The sequence below is a fragment of the Schistocerca americana genome, chromosome 3 (assembly GCF_021461395.2).
Source record: "Schistocerca americana isolate TAMUIC-IGC-003095 chromosome 3, iqSchAmer2.1, whole genome shotgun sequence".
Lineage (NCBI taxonomy): Eukaryota > Metazoa > Arthropoda > Insecta > Orthoptera > Acrididae > Schistocerca > Schistocerca americana.
In genome coordinates, this window is record NC_060121.1 from 469,833,537 (window position 1) to 469,857,334 (window position 23,798).

The 23,798-nt window shown below is 40.8% G+C and overlaps 1 protein-coding gene across 1 annotated transcript in view; it reads left to right on the plus strand.

Moving 5' to 3' along the window:
• Positions 1-6,662, plus strand: part of LOC124605487 (lariat debranching enzyme) — an 89,565-nt gene extending 82,903 nt beyond the window's left edge. The window contains exons 9-10 of the mRNA XM_047137211.1: positions 375-621; positions 6,345-6,662. Coding sequence (XP_046993167.1) covers positions 375-621; positions 6,345-6,460 — 363 coding nt within the window. The 3' untranslated portion in view covers positions 6,461-6,662. The remainder of the gene's footprint in view (positions 1-374; positions 622-6,344) is intronic.
• Positions 6,663-23,798: the final 17,136 nt, after the last annotated feature.

Genomic DNA, 23,798 nt, shown 5'->3' on the forward strand with positions numbered 1-23,798 from the left:
TGGCCCCTCTCTCTCTCTCTCTCTCTCTCTCTCTCTCTCTCTCCCCCTCTCCCTCTCTCTCTCTCTCTCTCTCCCCCTCTCCCTCTCTCTCTCTCTCTCTCTCTCTCTCTCTCTCTCTCTCTCTCTCTCTCACACACACACACACACACACACACACACAACCACAAACCTACATTTTGCTGATGAGTTGTGAAATTTTTTCCTTAAAATTAATTATATTCCACCAAAGACTTGCAATACCACATTTATAGCCCTTGATGTAGCCTCTTTTTATCTTTAAATGGTAATTTTTGGGATTTCCATATTAGTTTCTGAAAGAACTACTATTTATGTTTACTGTATTTTTGTACTTATAGTTCTATTTCAATTTGCAGGATACTTTGTCACCAAGACCTGCTCGCTTGAGTCTGGTGTTGCCGAGTCCCCGGCACAGTGACGCTAACGAAATAATGGCAGATGCAGATGCAGAAACTGTGCAAAACAATGGGAGTTGTTCTGCACATCCTGTAGTGAAACGTGCCAGTTTAATTCTTCCCAGTCCTCTTAGCAGTGATGCAGAAGAGAAAAACGGTGAGAACTGTGGGAAGAGTCCAGAGGCTGACCGTGACAGTTTGTCTAAAGGTATGACCTTTAACTGCAGGTACCGAACTCATAAACAACAGAAAAATTCTGTATTAAACCCATACAGTAAGAATGAGTAAAGATATTCACCATTTGTGTTGGCACCTACTGATCAATGTGGCAACTATAATGTCTGTTGTTATTTTGGAATTATGAATGCAGTATTTATAGTTGTTGTTGTTGTTGTTGTTGTGGTCTTCAGTCCTGAGACTGGTTTGATGCAGCTCTCCATGCTACTCTATCCTGTGCAAGCTTTTTCATCTCCCAGTACCTACTGCAACCTACATCCTTCTGAATCTGCTTAGTGTATTCATCTCTTGGTCTCCCTCTACGATTTTTACCCTCCACGCTGCCCTCCAATACTAAATTGGTGATCCCTTGATGCCTCAGAACATGCCCTACCAACCGATCCCTTCTTCTGGTCAAGTTGTGCCACAAACTTCTCTTCTCCCCAATCCTATTCAATACTTCCTCATTAGTTACATGATCTACCCATCTAATCTTCAGCATTCTTCTGTAGCACCACATTTCGAAAGATTCTATTCTCTTCTTGTCGAAACTATTTATCGTCCATGTTTCACTTCCATACATGGCTACACTCCATACGAATACTTTCAGAAATGACTTCCTGACACTTAAATCAATACTGGATGTTAACAAATTTCTCTTCTTCAGAAACGCTTTCCTTGCCATTGCCAGTCTACATTTTATATCCTCTCTACTTCGACCATCATCAGTTATTTTGCTCCCCAAATAGCAAAACTCCTTTACTACTTTAAGTGCCTCATTTCCTAATCTAATTCCCTCAGCATCACCCGACTTAATTAGACTACATTCCATTATCCTTGTTTTGCTTTTGTTGATGTTCATCTTATATCCTCCTTTCAAGACACTGTCCATTCCATTCAACTGCTCTTCCAAGTCCTTTGCTGTCTCTGACAGAATTACAATGTCATCGGCGAACCTCAAAGTTTTTATTTCTTCTCCATGAATTTTAATACCTACTCCGAATTTTTCTTTTGTTTCCTTTACTGCTTGCTCAATATACAGATTGAACAACATCGGGGAGAGGCTACAACCCTGTCTTACTCCCTTCCCAACCACTGCTTCCCTTTCATGTCCCTCGACTCTTATAACTGCCATCTGGTTTCTGTACAAATTGTAAATAGCCTTTCACTCCCTGTATTTTACCCCTGCCACCTTTAGAATTTGAAAGAGAGTATTCCAGTCAACATTGTCAAAAGCTTTCTCTAAGTCTACAAATGCTAGAAACGTAGGTTTGCCTTTCCTTAATCTTTCTTCTAAGATAAGTCGTAAGGTCAGTATTGCCTCACGTGTTCCAGTGTTTCTACGGAATCCAAACTGATCTTCCCCGAGGTTGGCTTCTACTAGTTTTTCCATTCGTCTGTAAAGAATTCGTGTTAGTATTTTGCAGCTGTGACTTATTAAGCTGATAGTTCGGTAATTTTCACATCTGTCAACACCTGCTTTCTTTGGGATTGGAATTATTATATTCTTCTTGAAGTCTGAGGGTATTTCGCCTGTTTCATACATCTTGCTCACCAGATGGTAGAGTTTTGTCAGGACTGGCTCTCCCACGGCCGTCAGTATTTCCAATGGAATATTGTCTACTCCGGGGGCCTTGTTTCGACTCAGGTCTTTCAGTGCTCTGTCAAACTCTTCACGCAGTATCGTATCTCCCATTTCATCTTCATCTACATCCTCTTCCATTTCCATAATATTGTCCTCAAGTACATCGCCCTTGTATAGACCCTCTATATACTCCTTCCACCTTTCTGCTTTCCCTTCTTTGCTTAGCACTGGGTTTCCATCTGAGCTCTTGATATTCATACAAGTCGTTCTCTTATCTCCAAAGGTCTCTTTAATTTTCCTGTAGGCGGTATCTATCTTACCCCTAGTGAGATAGGCCTCTACATCCTTACATTTGTCCTCTAGCCATCCCTGCTTAGCCATTTTGCACTTCCTGTCGATCTCATTTTTGAGACGTTTGTATTCCTTTTTGCCTGTTTCACTTACTGCATTTTTATATTTTCTCCTTTCATCAATTAAATTAAATATTTCTTCTGTTGCCCAAGGATTTCTACTAGCCCTCGTCTTTTTACCTACTTGATCCTCTGCTGCCTTCACTACTTCATCCCTCAAAGCTACCCATTCTTCTTCTACTGTATTTATTTCCCCCATTCCTGTCAATTGCTCCCTTATGCTCTCCCTGAATCTCTGTACAACCTCTGGTTCTTTTAGTTTATCCAGGTCCCATCTCCTTAAATTCCCACCTTTTTGCAGTTTCTTCAGTTTTAATCTACAGGTCATAACCAATAGATTGTGGTCAGAGTCCACATCTGCCCCTGGAAATGTCTTAACAATTTAAAACCTGGTTCCTAAATCTCTGTCTTACCATTATATAATCTATCTGATACCTTTTAGTATCTCCAGGGTTCTTCCATGTATACAACCTTCTTTCATGATTCTTAAACCAAGTGTTAGTTATGATTATGTTGTGCTCTGTGCAAAATTCTACCAGGCGGCTTCCTCTTTCATTTCTGTCCCCCAATCCATATTCACCTACTATGTTTCCTTCTCTCCCTTTTCCTACACTCGAATTCCAGTCACCCATGACTATTAAATTTTCGTCTCCCTTCACAATCTGAATAATTTCTTTTATTTCATCATACATTTCTTCAATTTCTTCGTCATCTGCAGAGCTAGTTGGCATATAAACTTGTACTACTGTAGTAGGTGTGGGCTTCGTATCTATCTTGGCCACAATAATGCGTTCACTATGCTGTTTGTAGTAGCTTACCCGCATTCCTATTTTCCTATTCATTATTAAACCTACTCCTGCATTCCCCCTATTTGATTTTGTGTTTATAACCCTGTAGTCACCTGACCAGAAGTCTTGTTCCTCCTGCCACCGAACTTCACTAATTCCCACTATATCTAACTTCAACCTATCCATTTCCCTTTTTAAATTTTCTAACCTACCTGCCCGATTAAGGGATCTGACATTCCACGCTCCGATCCGTAGAACACCAGTTTTCTTTCTCCTGATAACGACATCCTCTTGAGTAGTCCCCGCCCGGAGATCCGAATGGGGGACTATTTTACCTCCGGAATATTTTACCCAAGAGGACGCCATCATCATGTAATCATACAGTAAAGCTGCATGCCCTCGGGAAAAATTACGGCTGTAGTTTCCCCTTGCTTTCAGCCGTTCGCAGTACCAGCACAGCAAGGCCGTTTTGGTTATTGTTACAAGGCCAGATCAGTCAATCATCCAGACTGTTGCCCTTGCAACTACTGAAAAGACTGCTGCCCCTCTTCAGGAACCACACGTTTGTCTGGCCTCTGAACAGATACCCCTCCGTTGTGGTTGCACCTACGGTACGGCTATCTGTATCGCTGAGGCACGCAAGCCTCCCCACCAACGGCAAGGTCCATGGTTCATGGGGGGGTATTTATAGTTAGGAGATGTTTATTGATAATTATATTCCCCAAACCTAGATGTCAGTGTGTCTCTCTCTATTTCTCTCGATTTTTTGTTATCATCGTTGTGGCTACCTGATGAGATAACATAAGTATTCTACACTTAATGGTTAAGAACATTAGTTGCTGCAAGATTGATAGTAACCAGCAAACTAGTTTCTTCGTGATTTCTTTTATATTTGTAAATGGATACTTTGTTCTGAGCACCTGATATAGAAACATGCCAATTATTTTATCCGTAATTTATAGCTAGAATACTTCAACTATTGGATACTGTGATTTGCCGATGGCACAGACGCGTGATGAGATGCACCACTACATCACCAGGAACATTGTAACTTCATATTGCTCTGCCCCCCCAACCCCCTTTCATTTTCTGGGGCTGTTGCTCATTTGTTGAATTATGACATTTGTGATCAGCTGTTATGGACTGGGCAGATTTTGTAGCCATATTGGATTCATTATGAACCTTGATTATGATAATTTGATCATATTTCACAGATGATGTGTATTGGAGTACTTGCATTAAAAATCATCAGAATGTTGCAGAAAACACAATGGGCATAATTAGTCACTTAAAACAGTTTTTAAGTAATGAAATTTCAGGATCTGTAGATAGTTTTTGATATAAAAGTTACATATCCATTCTCAGAAGGAAGCAAGTGACAGTAAGAACTAAAGTATCCATGGGTATGAATCTACCTATAGCCTTATTGAGCATTCAAAAACCAAAAAACTACTATCTTAAAGAGTTCAGAAAATCTCAATATCAGTTGTCTCTATTTGACTAAACTTTGTCCGGGAGAGCGGTGTACTGACCACATGCCCCTCCATATCTGCATCCGGTGACACTGTGGGCTGAGGATGAGATGGCGGTCAGTCAGTACCTCTGGGTCCGCCAGGTCCTGTGGATTGAGTTTACATTTGTCGTTGGAATGTCACCTGCAGGAATGTCTTACCTGTCACAGTACCCCCCCCCCCCCCTCCCCCCCCCCCCCCCCCCCCCCCCCCCCAGTTACTCATATATGAATCAAGTTTGGTTGCAATTATTCCAAGTTTACATTGGAAAACAGGCCTCTGTATAACTATCAACTGCATATTTAAGAGTCTTTAAGAGGAAATTCTTTAAAATGCAGTTAACCTCACTACAAGACTCTTCGTCATATCATTGTTTCAGAGGGATCTTCTGAGGGCAGCACTGTTAATGTTTTCTCTGGCATCTTGAGTTAGAACAATAAGCACCCTTAAGATGCCTGTAGAATCACTTGATACAGCATGGAGAATAAGTGTTGGGTAATTCTGTAACGTATGTGTCGATGTATTAGTTGAAATGCATTGTTTAAGTACATTGTAACAACTTGTGATAGCAAGTACATAATTTGTTTGTCAGATTTAAAGTTGAAGTCTTAAAAAGATAATAATAAAGTAGCAGTTGGTGCTTCTTTCTGTCTCCAGACATGGAAGAGTGAAAAAAAGCTGAAATGAGGCTACTCTTTTGCTAAGTGTTTTCCTATACAGAGTGCCCATTGGATAGTAATGCAACACTCCTTACAGAAAAAAGAACAGTATTTAGCCTTATATATCTGTAGAAGCATCTAGCATTCCCAAAGAGCAGGAAAATTAAATTTATATTCACAGAATTGTTTGGCTTGACCTGAGGTCTGGTGTGCTCTGTGAGCTTTGTGCAAAATGAGTGACGTGGGGCACGACAGTTGATACCCGTCTTGGTATTTCAGCAGTTCTACATTATCTTAAGTTGTGGGTAAGTGTTTTTATACATATATAATCAGAATGGGTTAGCCAGCTTGATTATTGCCATAATTTTAATGCTGGTAAAATGAACACAGGACCTTCAGAAGCATAAAAGGACATAAATAGTAGTGTTGACATTAAATACCTCCTGTTACACAGTTACAGTTTATTTTGTGATGTACTTAGAGGAATAGATCCAAAGTTTACGTTTTGACTGTTAAGTTTGTATTCTTTATACGTGTGCAGTGACCTGTTCATATAATTTGAACAGTTTTACATTGTAATACACTTATGACTCTTTGAGCGACATATCATTCAAAATATGTAGGTGTGATATTTATGTCTCCTATTGTCCAGATGACTCATTTTGATGGAGATGAAATCGATCCTATTTTGAATGTTGTAATTTTGAGTACACGAGAAGTGACAAATGCTTGAAAGGGTCAATATTTTTGTTTCTTTTTCAGATATCCTGCATGAAGAAAGCACTGCAGATGAGGGCACAGAGAAATCACCTCAACAAGTGAAAAAGTTCAAACGCCGAAATGAAGCTTTTTATGTTAGTAATGTGGATGATGAATAATAGTGTACACTTAGAATAATCTGTTTTATATATGACATGAAAGTACAAAAGAAATTGTGGTTTTAAAAAGATTTTTGTAGTATCCTAAAAATATTTTATTGTACTTCTTTTTATCTTCAGTCATGCTATAGCTAATACGTCATTTAATGTGTACTGAATGAAAAGCATGTTTTGAATTAAGGGGAAGCACTGATCTCCGAAATGACCATGATCATTATACTTGTGTCATTATATTTGTAGTTTTTTTGTGCAAATGGGGAATTTGCAATTGAAACATTTAAAACAAATTACTTGTTTTTTAATTGTTTTAAGACTTTTGTTTACTTTTCTGCACTGTAGTTGATGAAACTTTCTCCAGTACTGTAAGTATACTTGGAGTTTAAAAAATTGTAATTAATTGATAGAAGCTGAATGATTCATTCAGTATTCCTTGAATTTTTTATTGCTGCCAGCTGTACCTACCAAACTCTGTCTTGAGTGCATCTAACATGACAATACACAAATCGATTTCAGAACTGTTGCATTAACATTTTGGTGATTGTTAATTTTGAATGTCACTTACAATGTTGTCGATGCCAGTCTGCAAATCACATTGTTATCTGTTATACGTGGCGACAAGGCAAACCTTGGAGGATGGCGGAGAAGTACAAAATGAGCATCATAAAGAATATAGGTCCAGAAGCTCCACAAGTTTAAGTTAAAATGGTTGTCAAAAGTTGGTAGAATGTAACATCAGTTCGAGAGCGGGCAACCTTGTTAGCACGCAGAGGCATGTGGAAGTTTGGCAGCAGTTTGACTACTTTTTCACTCAGCACCTTTGCCAGACTGCAGTCATCTCATTACCATATGTCACTAACAATATGTGCCTACAGATGACAAGGCTGTCAGTTGAAAGCTGGTGTTGGTGGGAAGAATCTAGAGGATACAGGCTGTGAAGCAGTCATTGAAATGAAGGTAGCGGTGTGCTCAGCAACAGAGTGGTCCAGTTGTTTTCTGGCCACAGGTTGTCTGTGGCCATTCATGTGGAAAGACAACTTGTTGGTTGTCGTGCTCACATAGAATGCAGCACAGTGGTTGCAGCTTCATTTGTAGATCATACGACTGGTTTTACAGGTAGTGCTACCTCTGATGGGATAGGTGATGTTTGTGACGGGACTAGAGTAGGTGGGATTGGAGGATGTATGGGACAGGTCTTGCATCTTGGTCTATTACAGGGGTTTGAGCCATGAGATAAGGTATTGGGAGCAGGGGTTGTGTAGGGATGGACGAGCATGTTATGTAGGTTCAGTGGGCAGTGGAATACTACAGTGGGAGGGGTGGGAAGGATAGTGGGCAGGACATTACAGGGCACAGTGAGAGGTAATTGAAACCCTGGTGGAGAATGTAATGCAGTTGCTCCAGTACTGGGTGGCACTGAGTCAAGAGGGGAATCATCCTCTGTGGCTGAATGGTGGGGCTTTGGGAGGTGTTGGGTGATGGGAAAGATAAGGCATGGGAGATGCCTTTTTGTACAAGGTTGGAAAGGTAATTACAGTTTTGTAAAGGCCTCAGTAAGACCCTCTGTGTATTTCAAGAGGGATCGCTCGTCACTACAGATGCGATGGCCATGGATGGATAGGCTGTATGGAAGGGACTTCTTAGTAAGGAAAGGGTGGCAGCTGTTGAAGTGGAGCTGTTGCTGGTGGTTGGTGGGCTTGATATGGACAGAGGTACTGATATAGGTGGAGATCAACACTGAGGAAGATGGCTTAATGTGTTTAGCAGGACCAGGTGAAGCGAATGGGGGAGGGTGTCGAGGTTCTGGAGGAATGTGGGTAGGGTGTCCTCACCCTTGATCCAGACCATGAAGATGTCATCATTGAATCTGAACCAGGTAAGGGGTTTGGGATTCTAGGTGTTTAGGAAGGATTCCTCTAGATGGCCAATGAATAGGTTGGCACAAGATGGTGCCATACAGGTGCCCATAGCCATACTCCGGATTTGTTTGTAGCTAATGTCTTCAAAGGAGAAGTAATTGTGGATGATGATATAGTTGGCCATAGCGACTAGGAAGGAGGTTGTTGGTTCAGAATCTGCCGGGCGTTGGGAAAGGTAGGGTTCAATAGTGGTAAGGCCGTGGGCATTAGGGATGTTAGTGTAAAGAGAGGTGGCATGATGAGCAGAGCTTTGTGTGTTAAAGGGATAGGAACTGTGAAGAGTCAGTGGAGGAAATGGTTGATACCTTTTATGTTGGAGAGTAGGTTGTGGATAATAGGCTGAAGGTGTTGGTCTATGAGAGCAGAGATTCTGTCAGTGGGGAGCACAGTAAACCTGCCACAATGAGTGTCCTGGGTGATTGTGTTTATGGACTTTAGGAAGCATGTAGAAGGTAGGAGTGCAGGGAACGGTAGGGGGTGAAGAGAGAGAGATGGACTTCAGGAAGAGGTTCTGTGATACACCTTAGTATTTGAGGAGAGACTAGAGATCCTGCTGGATTTCTGGAATGGGGTCACTGTGGCAGGGTTTGTAGGTGGTCCAATCTGATAGCTGGCTCGAGTCCTGCCGGGTAATCCTTGCAGTTCAAAAACACAGTGATGGAACCTTTATCAGCAGGTCAGATTATAAAGTCGGGGTCAGTTTTTAGGTGGTGGACTGTGGATCTTTCTGCAGATGTAATGTTGGTTTGCATGTTGAGGGAGTTGGGAAATTGTGGAGAGACACGGTTCGAGGTTAAGGAATTCTGGAAAGTTGCCAGGGAATGATTTGGGGCAGTGGTGGTGGATGGAGGAGTGAACTGAGTTGAACTGAGTCAGGCAGGGTTCAATATTGGTCTTTGGTTGAGTCTGGTTGGTAGGGTTGGTGGTGAAAAAGTGTTACCACTGAAGGAATGAGGAAAAGGAGAGAAGGTCTTTAATGAGTCCTGCATGACTGACTTTGGGGGTGAGGCAAAAGGTGAGGCCACCCCAAAGGGCCCTATCTGCTAAGGTACTTTACCATGGTGTCAGAAAAAGGTATTTGACATTTCCTACATTATGACTTTGCCACAGTTTCACCATCGCAGAAAATCCGAAAATTGACCCTAACAAATTCCTGTGAAATGCAATAGAAAGTGAAGTATTTTCATGTAAGTCATCACCAAACTCTCACTACAATCTTTAATGTCAGTCTGTTTGTTTGTCAACACACTATAGAGGTGATGCCTCAATAGTTCTGACTGGTGTCCCCTCTAAAAATCACATATAAACCCAACCATAGTATTCTTCTTTATTCAGTTTTATAAAGTGTATAAAACTGATAACATTTTACTTGCAATTCTTACTTGGTCTTTTTACTACATTCATAGTTTATTGAAAGCATCTTGTCATTGCTGTTTCACTTTTCTATATGTTTTATAGTACTGTCATTTGAGAATAAAACTAAAGTCCTTATTCTTAGTTTTTTGTGTACCACATGTAAGTGATAACATGCAATTAAATAAATGGCATGGAAATATTAACTGTTATATATTCAAGTTTGTAGAAAAGAGAATCACTTGCATGAATATCAAGAGCTCAGATGGAAACCCAGTTCTAAGCAAAGAAGGGAAAGTAGAAAGGTGGAAGGAGTATATAGAGGGTCTATACAAGGGCGACATACTTGAGGACAATATTCTAGAAATAGAAGATAATGTAGATGACAACGAAATTGGAGATAGGATACTGCATGAAGAGTTTGACAGAGCACTGAAAGACCTGAGTTGAAACAAGGCCCCGGGAGTAGACAACATTCCATTAGCACTACTGACGGCCTTGGGAGAGCCAGTCCTTACAAAACTCTACCATCTGATGAGCAAGATGTATGAGACAGGCGAAATACCCTCAGACTTCAAGAAGAATATAATAATTCCAATCCCAAAGAAAGCAAGTGTTGACAGATGTGAAAATTACCAAACAATCAGTTTAATAAGTCACAGCTGCAAAATACTAACACGAATTCTTTACAGACGAATGGAAAAACTAGTAGAAGCCGACCTTGGGGAAGATCAGTTTGGATTCCGTAGAAATATTGGAACACGTGAGGCAATACTGACCTTACGACTTATCTTAGAAGCTAGATTAAGGAAAGGCAAACCTACATTTCTAGCATTTGTAGACTTAGCAAAAGCTTTTGACAACGTTGACTGGAATACTCTCTTTCAAATTCTGAAGGTGGCAGGGGTAAAATTTAGGTAGCAAAATGCTATTTACAATTTGTACAGAAACCAGATGGCAGTTATAAGAGTCGAGGGGCATGAAAGGGAAGCAGTGGTTGGGAAGGGAGTGAGACAAGGTTGTAGCCTCTCCCCGATGTTATTCAATCTGTATATTGAGCAAGCAGTAAAGGAAACAAAAGAAAAATTTGGAGTAGGTATTAAAATCCATGGAGAAGAAATAAAAACGTTGAGGTTCACCGATGACATTGTAATTCTGTCACAGACTGCAAAGGACTTGGAAGAGCAGTTGAACGGAATGGGCAGTGTCTTGAAAGGAGGATATAAGATGAACATCAACAAAAGCAAAACGAGGATAATGGAATGTAGTCGAATTAAGTCGGGTGATTCTGAGGGAATTAGATTAGGAAATGAGACACTTAAAGTAGTAAAGGAGTTTTGCTATTTGGGGAGCAAAATAACTGATGATGGTCGAAGTAGAGAGGATATAAAATGTAGACTGGCAATGGCAAGGAAAGCGTTTCTGAAGAAGAGAAATTTGTTAACATCGTGTATAGATTTAAGTGTCAGGAAGTCATTTCTGAAAGTATTTGTATGGAGTGTAGCCATGTATGGAAGTGAAACATGGACGATAAATAGTTTGGACAAGAAGAGAATAGAAGCTTTCGTAATGTGGTGCTACAGAAGAACGTTGAAGATTAGGTGGGTAGATCACATAACTAATGAGGAGGTATTGAATAGGATTGGGGAGAAGAGGAGTTTGTGGCACAACTTGACTAGAAGAAGCGATCGGTTGGTAGGACATGTTCTGAGGCATCAAGGGATCACAAATTTAGCATTGGAGGGCAGCGTGGAGGGTAAAAACCGTAGAGGGAGACCAAGAGATAAATACACTAAACAGATTGAGAAGGATGTGGGTTGCAGTAAGTACTGGGAGATGAAGAAGCTTGCACAGGATAGAGTAGCATGGAGAGCTGCATCAAACCAGTCTCAGGACTGAAGACAACATCAACAACAACATATTCATGTTAAATTTAATCTATGGTACAGTTAAGTTTATGGACTAACTGAATGTCTGTTATTTAAATAACATTTCAATAGCCAAAAACAAGCACTAAACGCTACTTGTCCAGCTGTTGTAGACATAGTGGCTTACGTGACTGTTTTTATGTCGAGCTCAGTCCCTCTTTGTTTTCTTGCAGTTACTTCTTATGTAAGAAGTGATAGCAGAAGATATTACTTTATTAAAAGATAACAGGATAGCCGAAGAAGAAAGAAATTGTCTCTGGGAAAAGTAAAAAGAGACATACTGAAACAATTTAACGGGGACAGCTGGTGCTAGTCAATCCACCGAATTCCCAAAGGAGGTGAACTTTCTTGGGGCCTTGAATATTTGTGTATCTATACTGTTCAGTCCTTTATTCTGTCTTGTGTCAGGGCCTACCAAGTATACTGCTTTGAGATGTGATATGTCTTGCACTTTGAATGGTCCTCTGAAACAAGGGAAAAATTTGTCTGCCTCTTTCAGTTTGAGCTATGAAGAAAATCATACACTGATATCAGATCATTTATTTGAAAACTAGGTGTAACAGCTTTTATCATTAAAGGTCTTGGTTCTTTTCTATGCCTGTGTATCCAAATTCTCCTACACCCTCACTTGCAATTTTTCTAAGTCAGACTCTGGTGGTAATGGCCAGGTAAACATTTTCAATAAGGGGCCTCTTGTGAATGCTTTATTCAGAATCTCTACTGGAGCTAATCTCGTTGACATGTGGTAGTTCGTTTAGGATTACCTGATACTCTGGGACCAGTTGTGCCCATGTAGTACGTTTCTTTGAATTTTAGGTTCTACACAATCATCCTAATTCCTTTTGTTGTTCTGCTACATCTTCCTTAGAATGAGTGCTAGTGTTAGTTAACTGTATGATTTACAAATTCCTATAATTGTTCCTGCAAATTAGGTAAAGCCTCACTCTGAGATTTGATCCTTAACCAGTTTTATTTCTTTACAGCAGCCTGACCTACATTACTAATCTTGCCATGTAATTCTTGCAACTGCTCTTTGAATTTGTCTTGAACTAAATTACATAGTTGTCTATTTCATCCTTCAACTCCTTAGGTAACTTCGTCAAAGTGTTTTCCAAAATCATTAACATAATTTCTACTGTATTTGTTAATTCTTCCTTAGTGGACTCTCTAACTTGGTGCTCACATACTTAATTTGCTGCGTCGAGACTTGTAGCCAGTTGGGAGCCTCTGCAGCTGAGCTCCATTAGATTACTGGCATATAATGCAAATATACCCTTTTGTTTTGTTCACCTTCTACTCTCTTAGGTAAATTAGCTCCTCACAAGGTTTACACTAACACTATAACACAGAAAACAGTGTCATACTATCATCACAAAATGTTTTACAGATTTAAATTTTAACAGCTCGCCCTTTCCACTGAACTACATCCTCAGGTTGAATAGCCATACAACAGCTTCTATGATGTGATGCACTGTTGTATTGTACTGCCAGGCGCAACCATTGTATTGAAAGAAATGACTCGAAGACTGCGGTGTGGCATACCATGACACCCCCGCAGAGTTGCTCATCTACTAGTTCGTCACCACTGAAGTCAGGATTCGAAATCTTCTCCTCAAAACCTGCCGAAAGTTGTTTACAGTGTAGTTAAAAAAAGCTTAAATACACCAAGTGTCAGCATTATTTTCGGAACATGTTAATTTGATTTCAGTTGACATATTTGTTCGTCAACATCTGTAGAACTGTGTATTAATTTCAGATTTCATTAGTTGTCAAGAATATATTGGTTCACTTTCTTCGTACTGTTTTGTAAATGGATTCTTTGCAGTATGTCTGTGTACATCCACCTATATCTTATTAGTTTTTTTTCCCTATTGGCAACATAGTAATCCATCAATTGTTAATCTTCAAATCTTGCAAATTTGCACTTCAAGCTTTCTTTATCTTCTTCCTTTCTCACCAGTGCTCCATGTCCTGATCCCTGAAAGCAAAAATGAATTGTTCTTGGCCCTCTTCTTATGTACAGGGCTATTACAAATGATTGAAGCGATTTCATAAATTCACTATAGCTCCATTCATTGACATATGGTCACGACGCACTACAGATACGTAGAAAAACTCATGAAGTTTTGTTCGGCTGAAGCCGCACTTCAGGTTTCTGCCGCCAGAGCGCTCGAGAGCGCAGTGAGACAAAATGGCGACAGGAGCCGAGAAAGCATATGTCGTACTTGAAATGCACTCACATCAGTCAGTCATAACAATGCAACGACACTTCAGGACGAAGTTCAACAAAGATCCACCAACTGCTAACTCCATTCGGCGATGGTTTGCGCAGTTTAAAGCTTCTGGATGCCTCTGTAAGGGGAAATCAACGGGTCGGCCTGCAGTGAGCGAAGAAACGGTTGAACGCGTGCGGGCAAATTTCACGTGTAGCCTGCGGAAGTCGACGAATGAAGCAAGCAGGGAGCTAAACGCACCATAGCCGACGGTTTGGAAAATCTTACGGAAAAAGCTAAAGCAGAAGCCTTACCGTTTACAATTGCTACAAGCCCTGACACCCGATGACAAATTTTCGGCGCGGTTGCAACAGCTCATGGAAGAGGATGCGTTCAGTGCGAAACTTGTTTTCAGTGATGAAGCAACATTTTTTCTTAATGGTGAAGTGAACACACACAATGTGCGAATCTGGGCGGTAGAGAATCCTCACGTATTCGTGCAGCAAATTCACAATTCACCAAAAGTTAACGTGTTTTGTGCAATCTCACAGTTTAAAGTTTACGGCCCCTTTTTCTTCTGCGAAAAAAAACGTTACAGGACACGTGTATCTGGACATGCTGGAAAATTGGCTCATGCCACAACTGGAGACCGACAGCGCCGACTTCATCTTTCAACAGGATGGTGCTCCACTGCACTTCCATCATGATGATCGGCATTTCTTAAACAGGAAATTGGAAAACCGATGGATCGGTCGTGGTGGAGATCATGATCAGCAATTCATGTCATGGCTCCACGCTCTCCCGACTTAACCCCATGCGATTTCTTTCTGTGGGGTTATGTGAAAGATTCAGTGTTTAAACCTCCTCTACCAAGAAACGTGCCAGAACTGCGAGCTCGCATCAACGATGCTTTCGAACTCTTTGATGGGGGACATGCTGTGCCGAGTGTGGGACAAACTTGATTATCGGCTTGATGTCTGCCGAATCACTAAAGGGGCACATATCGAACATTTGTGAATGCCTAAAAAAACTTTTTGGGTTTTTGTATGTGTGTGTGCAAAGCATTATGAAAATATCTCAAATAATAAAGTTATTGTAGAGCTGTGAAATCGCTTCAATCATTTGTAATAACCCTGTATTTCATACAGAGTCAGAACACTCACATTTGATTTTCACCCAAGGTATTGTGTGTTAATTTGCCTGAAATGTAACGTGGTCACTATTAATTATTGTCTTTTTGTGGAGGTCCTGCACAGCAGTATCTCTGCAGAACTGTGTGTAGCACTGGAAAGACTTGAACTCTTCTCCTTTGCAGCTTTTGTTGGTGGGAAGAAAAATGATCTCTACTCTAATTAGGAAATGATATCTAATATTTCTTCATTGACTGTCTTGTATTTGTTTCTAGGGGCATACAGATCATGATTACTTTTTAACTTGGAACAGATACAATATAAATTAAATACAAAATCTGTGTTGAAGGCTTGACAAGAAGTTACCTTTCACTTCAGAGCTTCTTTAGTTTCTTACTGTTTTCATTCTTGGAGAGGGTGTCTGCTCCTTGACAATCAAGGTACGTGCCAAGCTGCGCTGACAAAACATAAAAGGCCCCGCCCACAGCATATGAAGATGTTTACTCGGCATCACGCCTTGCCGTTTACTCGAACCACACACCTGTCCCTTCAACTCTGCACAAACATGAAACAAAAGGACTGCGTACAGTATGTGGTTAGTGACTTATCCTCTACCTAGTACTACTTTACTCTTTCGTCATGATCATCTTTCCTTGTCAGAAATAGGGAGTGGGAAATGTCGTTTACCTACACAGCATGTAACACTAAATTTGCTGTCTGTTATGCAGTGAATGATGCTTTGAAATCTCGAAAGTGGTAGGCCACAGAAAAAGAGCAGTGCAAGCCCTGTTTCCTCTACTGGTAAACATAGATGTATGCTTTCATCTAATACCTATACAAAGGAAGAGCTGTTACAGATTTTCTCAATGCTCCTGATGGTGAATTGCCTGATTGTTCTGATTTGAGCAGACGATGATGATAACTCGGTTCTCAATGAAACTTCCTCACACACACAACATTTGTCGGACAATGAAAGTGACGTGGAACTGGGAAAAGATAATGAGCCGTCCATTATACAATGTATCTATCCTCAATTTCTAGAAGGAAGTGAAGCTGAATATTGGGCGAAAGTGGACTGCAGCATGCTGAGGAACATATGCTTCAAAAGTATGGTAACTTTTGAATATAATGATCCAGGTTCCCTAATAATAGGAAGGCTCTGAAATCTAGTCTTCAGGATTTTCATTGGGGATGGTATTTTAGTATTAATTGTTAATGAATCAAATAGAAATGCCACCCAGTTCTTGGCTACTGCTCAGCCTCCGAGTACAGCAAGAGCTACAACTTGGAACGAAACACTGACAAGATGCTCAAGTTCTTTGGTGTGACTATCTACATGCAGCTAGTTCACTACCCACATATTGCTGTCTATAAGAGCACAAGTGTACTCTACAGGGACAATCTAGTTTCTAGAAATATGTCCTGTAATCAGTTTCAACTGCTGTTGAGGTTCATTCATTTTGAGCACAATGCAACTGCAGACAAAATTGGTTGTGTATTCAAGATCCAAAAACCACTTGATATGCTCCAGAGTACATTTTGCTTACAGTCTGAACCGAGAGAGGCATTAGCAGTGGATGAGTCAATGGTGCTCTTTTGTGGGCGACTTTTATGTAGTCAGTATTTCCCCAGCAAAGCATATAAAAATGGAATCAATGTCTTCAGACTATAACCAAGCTCGCTATACGCTGAGGATGATTGTTTACACAGGAGGACTATACATTTTCAGTAAAAATCTTGCAGGAAAATTACACAGGCAAACAATGGAAAATCTTAATGCCTTATTCTTATGTTTTTCAGGGTGGGAAATCCAACTATGAAACTTAAAAAGCTGTATTACTCACCATTTCTTCACATTTTACAGTTAAATTAATTAAATTAAGTGATTTTTTAAAGAATTTAACAGCTTTTATATAGTTAAAATAATTTAAAAAGGAGTTGTAATGGATGTAGATGATGTTGGTAGCACTGCTGAAAAACATCTGCTGGCCAAAAAAGGTCAATTCTATTTTTGTGTTAACAGATGGTGTTTTGTTTACTGTCAACCTAACCTCACTTTCCCGTTTCTTGTACATGTGCTCAGTACAATGTCTAATCGTGATTGTAAAAACTCTGACAGTTTTTGTTATATTTGTGGTGAATTTGTGAATAAAAAAACACCAAAGAAACATCACAGACTTTATGAAAAGGTTTATCTATCATACTTTGGATCTAAACTTGGTGATCAAGATAAATCTTGGGCGCCGCATAGGTTTGTTATGTGTATGTTGAAAACCTGAGAAAATAGTCCAAAAAGGAGAAAAAAGCATTTACATTTGCTGTTCCTGCGATATGGAGGGAGCCAAGAAATCAGTCCAATGATTGCTACTTTTGCAGTGTTGATATTACTGGTCATAATTCAAAAAAACTTGAAGGTAATAAGCTACCCTATCCTTCCGTTGGCCATCCGACCAGTAGGGCATGGTGTAGATTTGCTGGTTCCTGAACCACCAGATGATTTAAATTCTATTCAAACAGAAGATGTACAATGTGATTTAGATGAACCAGATGAGGATGAATTCCATTGTAATACAGAAAGTCTAGAGCCCAAATTGTTTATTGAGACCAAGCTTAACGATTTGGTTAGGGATCTGGACTTAACAAAAGGAAAAAGATGAATTACTTGGCGCTAGATTAAAAGAAAAGAACTTATTGATATACATTTATAGACAGAGAGAACAGCAATTTTTCAAATTGATTTAGTGTACTGCTCAGACATACCCAGTCTGATGAATGAGTTTGGTATTGAATACAAAAAGGAAGACTGGAGGCTGTTTATTGATTCATCCAAAACTAGTTTAAAGGCTGATTTATTACGCAATGGTGACGTATGAATCTATACCAGATCCAGAAAACGTACTCCTACTATTTCTACATACACTCCTGGAAATTGAAATAAGAACACCGTGAATTCATTGTCCCAGGAAGGGGAAACTTTATTGACACATTCCTGGGGTCAGATACATCACATGATCACACTGACAGAACCACAGGCACATAGACACAGGCAACAGAGCATGCACAATGTCGGCACTAGTACAGTGTATATCCACCTTTCGCAGCAATGCAGGCTGCTATTCTCCCATGGAGATGATCGTAGAGATGCTGGATGTAGTCCTGTGGAACGGCTTGCCATGCCATTTCCACCTGGCGCCTTAGTTGGACCAGCGTTCGTGCTGGACGTGCAGACCGCGTGAGACGACGCTTCATCCAGTCCCAAACATGCTCAATGGGGGACAGATCCGGAGATCTTGCTGGCCAGGGTAGTTGACTTACACCTTCTAGAGCACGATGGGTGGCACGGGATACATGCGGATGTGCATTGTCCTGTTGGAACAGCAAGTTCCCTTGCCGGTCTAGGAATGGTAGAACAATGGGTTCGATGACGGTTTGGATGTACCGTGCACTATTCAGTGTCCCCTCGACGATCACCAGTGGTGTACGGCCAGTGTAGGAGATCGCTCCCCACACCATGATGCCGGGTGTTGGCCCTGTGTGCCTCGGTCGTATGCAGTCCTGATTGTGGCGCTCACCTGCACGGCGCCAAACACGCATACGACCATCATTGGCACCAAGGCAGAAGCGACTCTCATCGCTGAAGACGACACGTCTCCATTCGTCCCTCCATTCACGCCTGTCGCGACACCACTGGAGGCGGGCTGCACGATGTTGGGGCGTGAGCGGAAGACGGCCTAATGGTGTGCGGGACCGTAGCCCAGCTTCATGGAGACGGTTGCGAATGGTCCTCGCCGATACCCCAGGAGCAACAGTGTCCCTAATTTGCTGGGAAGTGGCGGTGCGGTCCCCTACGGCACTGCGTAGGATCCTACGGTCTTGGCGTGCATCCGTGCGTCGCTGCGGTCCGGTCCCAGGTCGACGGGCACGTGCACCTTCCGCCGACCACTCGCGACAACATTGATGTACTGTGGAGACCTCACGCCCCACGTGTTGAGCAATTCGGCGGTACGTCCACCCGGCCTCCCGCATGCCCACTATACGCCCTCGCTCAAAGTCCGTCAACTGCACATACGGTTCACGTCCACGCTGTCGCGGCATGCTACCAGTGTTAAAGACTGCGATGGAGCTCCGTATGCCACGGCAAACTGGCTGACACTGACGGCGGCGGTGCACAAATGCTGCGCAGCTAGCGCCATTCGACGGCCAACACCGCGGTTCCTGGTGTGTCCGCTGTGCCGTGCATATGATCATTGCTTGTACAGCCCTCTCGCAGTGTCCGGAGCAAGTATGGTGGGTCTGACACACCGGTGTCAATGTGTTCTTTTTTCCATTTCCAGGAGTGTATAAAGTTAGGCCTAATGAGACAGTTTGTAAAGGATTTGCCTGAAGATGGACCATGTTTTAAGTATCTCTTCCAAAAGTTTCCACACCTTTCAGTAGCTAAACTAATAGAAGGCGTCTTCGTTGGACCTGACATTAGAAAATTGATGTTTGATGTTAACTTTGAATCCACAATGACCTTAAATGAGAAAGAAGCTTGAGTATCATTCAAGCAAGTCATTACAAAGTTCTTAGGACATGAAAAAGTCCCAGAATATGTTTCTATTATAGCTACAATGTTAAAGAAGTTTAAAACTTTAGGATGTTTAATGAGCCTGAAAGTTCACTTTTTAGTGAACTTGACTACTTCCCAGACAATATGGAAGATGTTAGTGAGGAGCAAGGAGAGCATTTTCACCAGGACATTAAAGTGATGGAAAAACACTACCAAGGCTGCTGGAACACCAACATGATGGGGGCTACTGTTGGTCACTTCACAGCGAAGTTCAGCAAGTGATTCATGGTAGAAGAAACTACAGAAGAACCTTCAAAGAAAAAAAAGAGAAAGAATATACAAACCAATTCCAGCTGACAAGTGAAACCTGTATTTACACTTATCATTTTTTTAAGTAGCTTACTGTAAATACAAACCATGCTTGTGTTGTAACAAAACGTTTCATTATTTTCCCCATTTACTGTATACTATAGGATTTTTGTACTATATAATAAAAAGCATATTGCTTGAAAACTGTGGGTAATACAAAAAACTAAGGCTACATTTGGATTCAGCTCGTAAAAATCTAAATATCAGCTATCAAAGTCTAAAAAAAAAAAATTCAAAAAAAACTTTTCATTGGCCTGTGCTATTTTTGGACTTAATGGAAAAATGTATAGGCAAGGGGCGCACTGTTGTCCCTGACAGTTATTACATAAGCTTGTCATTAGCTCGCCATATGCTGAATAGAAATACCAACATTGTAGGGACCTTGCAAAAAATCAGAAAGCATTTGCCCCGTGTCACCACAAAGTCACAAATGGGAAAAGGTGAAGTAATTGGGAGTCTAATGGATAGCAGTAACAACATGGCAGGGCAAAAGAGATGTAGCATATCTCGCTACTAAGCATGGCATTGAAATGCGAACCAGTGGGAGGAAAAGCAGAAAACGGGCAAGGAAATATTTGAATCCACAGCCATTTTAATTATAATGCTGCAAAGCGAGGAATCGATGTTTCAGACCAGTTGTCAAGTTTTTTGCCATTGAGGAAAACAGTAAGATGGTACCACAAATTTAGCAGTTCAAATTATGTTCAATACGACAGTATTTTCTTTCTTTTTTTTTTTTTCCAGAATGTTGACCGAGATAAACATTTCTGTCAAGAATTTTAGGAAGGGAAATGATCATGAGCCTCTTGGACACCATTATCAATATGCTGACTCCCAACTGACTTTCTAAGAGTGTCAAGAACCATACCCCAGGAGGAACCATGTAGGAGTACAAGTGAAACAGAAAAATCCAGAAGTAGTACGGAAATTGCTACTTGAAGATTTCAACAGAGAAAGGGAGGAATGAAGTACAAAAGCTTTAACAAATATAACAACAATCTGTAAAGAAAGTAATTCATTTGTCAGCATTTCTTGTTTTTAAAAAACTCAATTTCTAAGAAAAACACTTGTTCCTTTTTGTATATTACCGATACTTGCAGTATATTGTTTGTTACATACATTTAATAAATAGCTTTCAAATGGGCACTTTTCAGATAATTTACACCCTTATTCTTTATCAAGACATATAAGAAAGCGAGGTAGCCGGCATCCTCGTGGCCCTTAACGACAACCTCTTTGAAGGTAGTTCCACTCAGAGTCATGAGGACACCAACTATCTCAACAATTTAAACTCTCTTTTGAATGTTTGGAGCAGGTGCTGCGTAAGGCTGAGCCAGTGGACCAGGGCATTGTAGATTGGATAGGCTGCAGAGTACCCTATTCAGCTAGTTTGGAAGGATGTTCAACAATGCAGGAAAAGATAGATTGCTGTACACCATAAAGATGAGACGTTAAGTTACATACAAGCACAATTAAAAGACCTGTACTCAAAACTTTGGTCACAGCCTTCACCATAAAAAGAAAAACACACATCATCCATTCAGAAGCAAGCACACGTCACTGATGTCCGAGCTGTGAAGTTTGTGGTCATGTGTGCATGAGGGATGCTTGATTGTGTGTATGAATGGTGTGTGTTTCTCTTTTTCTTATGAAGGCTGTGGTTAACAGCTTTGTGTGTCTTTTGAATTGTCCTGGTCTGCAACTTAGTGTGCCATCTTTACGGTAAGTAGCAATCTGACTTTTCCTACACTGTTGATATTCCTACTTGGAAGGATGTTTCTCATTTCAGAGTATTAATAAAGGTAGTCAAAGGCCTGGTGAAGGATCTTGTTGGGTCAACTCTGAAGAAAGGCATTGTCTGGAAATCCAGCAATGTTTTCAGCCTCGTGTGTGCGCCTGTGGACAACTCAATCTTTACCCCTTCCATTATTTGTATTTAACCTAGGAATGCCTTTCTTAGCCACATCTGAATCCCCTACTTACCACATCGTATGTTTATTTGGAAAACCTCTTTTCCTCCATGGTACACAAAAAACTGTTGACATATTAGGCCAATGCCTCTGCCATCTGCTAGATTACATCACAACCATCAAACAGAATTTGTTTACAGTGTCGTTTCTCACATTGTAAGTGTTAGGTGTTGCGAAATGGTATATTGCCTTATTCTCCAAAATATGTAGAACACATTCAGAGGGTTCCACAGCAAGATGATTTGTAATAACTATTCCATGAATTTTAAAGACTTACCAGTTCATTAAGAACAGGAACACTGTGATACAACTAGACTTGCTGTGTTGATTAGTATTTTTTCCTTGTGCAGTTCCATATTTTGTCACTAAACAACTGTCAATATACACTGGGAGCGTGTTAAAGAGAGTGATTGTAACATTAATAACAAGGACATGCTAGGCCAATATAATCAGCCACAAAAGTTCACACACGGGAGCCTAAATAGAAGTTTCACTGGAGTGTAGCGCCAGTTGCTACCTTTCTACTTATACTCCTGTGTTGTTGACAACAGCCACAGTTACTTCCTACAATGTTGATAGAAATGAATATGCTCCACTATACTATATGATGACTAAGGAAATTAATCTACATATCTTACAGTAAGTGGAAAAGCTACATCTTTGATCTCATTCAGACATTTAGTGAAACAGTCCATGAAAACAGTTTCACTGAGAGAGCACTGCTAAAATATCACATATGAACTTTTGGTGTGCTGACCAACAAAAGCAGCCAGTTTAACATCACTGGAAAAAGTCATCGTAATGAGGTTCACATGATGTACAACTGGCACATCAGGAGAAATCAGCTTTCAACATGACATCATTGCTGCCAATTATTAAAGATTGTCTGCAGTTGTGGCTTTATCACTTTAATTATGGAGTTAGGGGAAGTTAGTAAAAAATTTCAGAAATAGACATCTTACAATTTTATATTAACAGAATTGAAAAAGGTACTGTTTGCATTTTACTATTCACTTGCTAATAAAATGTTTTAAATGATTAATGGAAAATCTCATATAAGATGTGAAACAAATACTAACAAAGAGATAGAGGGGCTGGCCAGTACATACCTCAGCTCAGTACAGTCGATAGATACACATAAAACAGAACTGAAAATTTACATTCCTAGCTTTCGGAACTTTGTTCCTTCATCAGGGAGGAGAGAGGGGAAAGAAGGGAAGAAGGGAAAGTGGATTCAGTTACTCACAACCCAGGTTATGAAGCAACAGGGAAAGGTAAACAGGGAGGGTAGCAAGGATGGAGGCATGGTTGTCAGAGGGAAGCCAAAGATATTCTACTGTAAGTACTGTGCCAGCTTCAAACCAAAGAGGATGCATACAGAAGTAAAGCGGTATATAGTATAAAGATAAACACAACTATGTAGGATCAAAAGATGCGTGAATGGCTAAAGAGGAAAGGGAAAGAGGAGAAGACTGAAGAGTGAATGGGAGTGAGGTTGTTTAACGTAGGTTCAGTCCAGGGGGATGGCGGGATGAAAGGATGTGTTGGAGTGCAAGTTCCCATCTCCGCAGTTCAGAGGGACTGGTGTTGGGTGGGAGAAGCCAAATGGCACATACGGTGTAGCAGGTTCCTAGGTCCCTAGAATTATGCTGGAGGGCATGCTCCGCTACTGGGTATTGGGCATCTCCTAGGCGGACAGTTCGTCTGTGTCCGTTCATGCGCTCAGCCAGTTTGGTTGTTGTCATGCCGATGTAAAAGGCTGTGCAGTGCAGGCATGTCAGTTGATAAATGACATGTGTAGTTTCACACGTAGCCCTGCCTAGAATTGTGTATGTTTTACCAGTAGCGGGGCTGGAGTAGGTGGTTGTGGGGGGATGCATGGGGCAGGTTTTGCAGCGGGGTCGGTT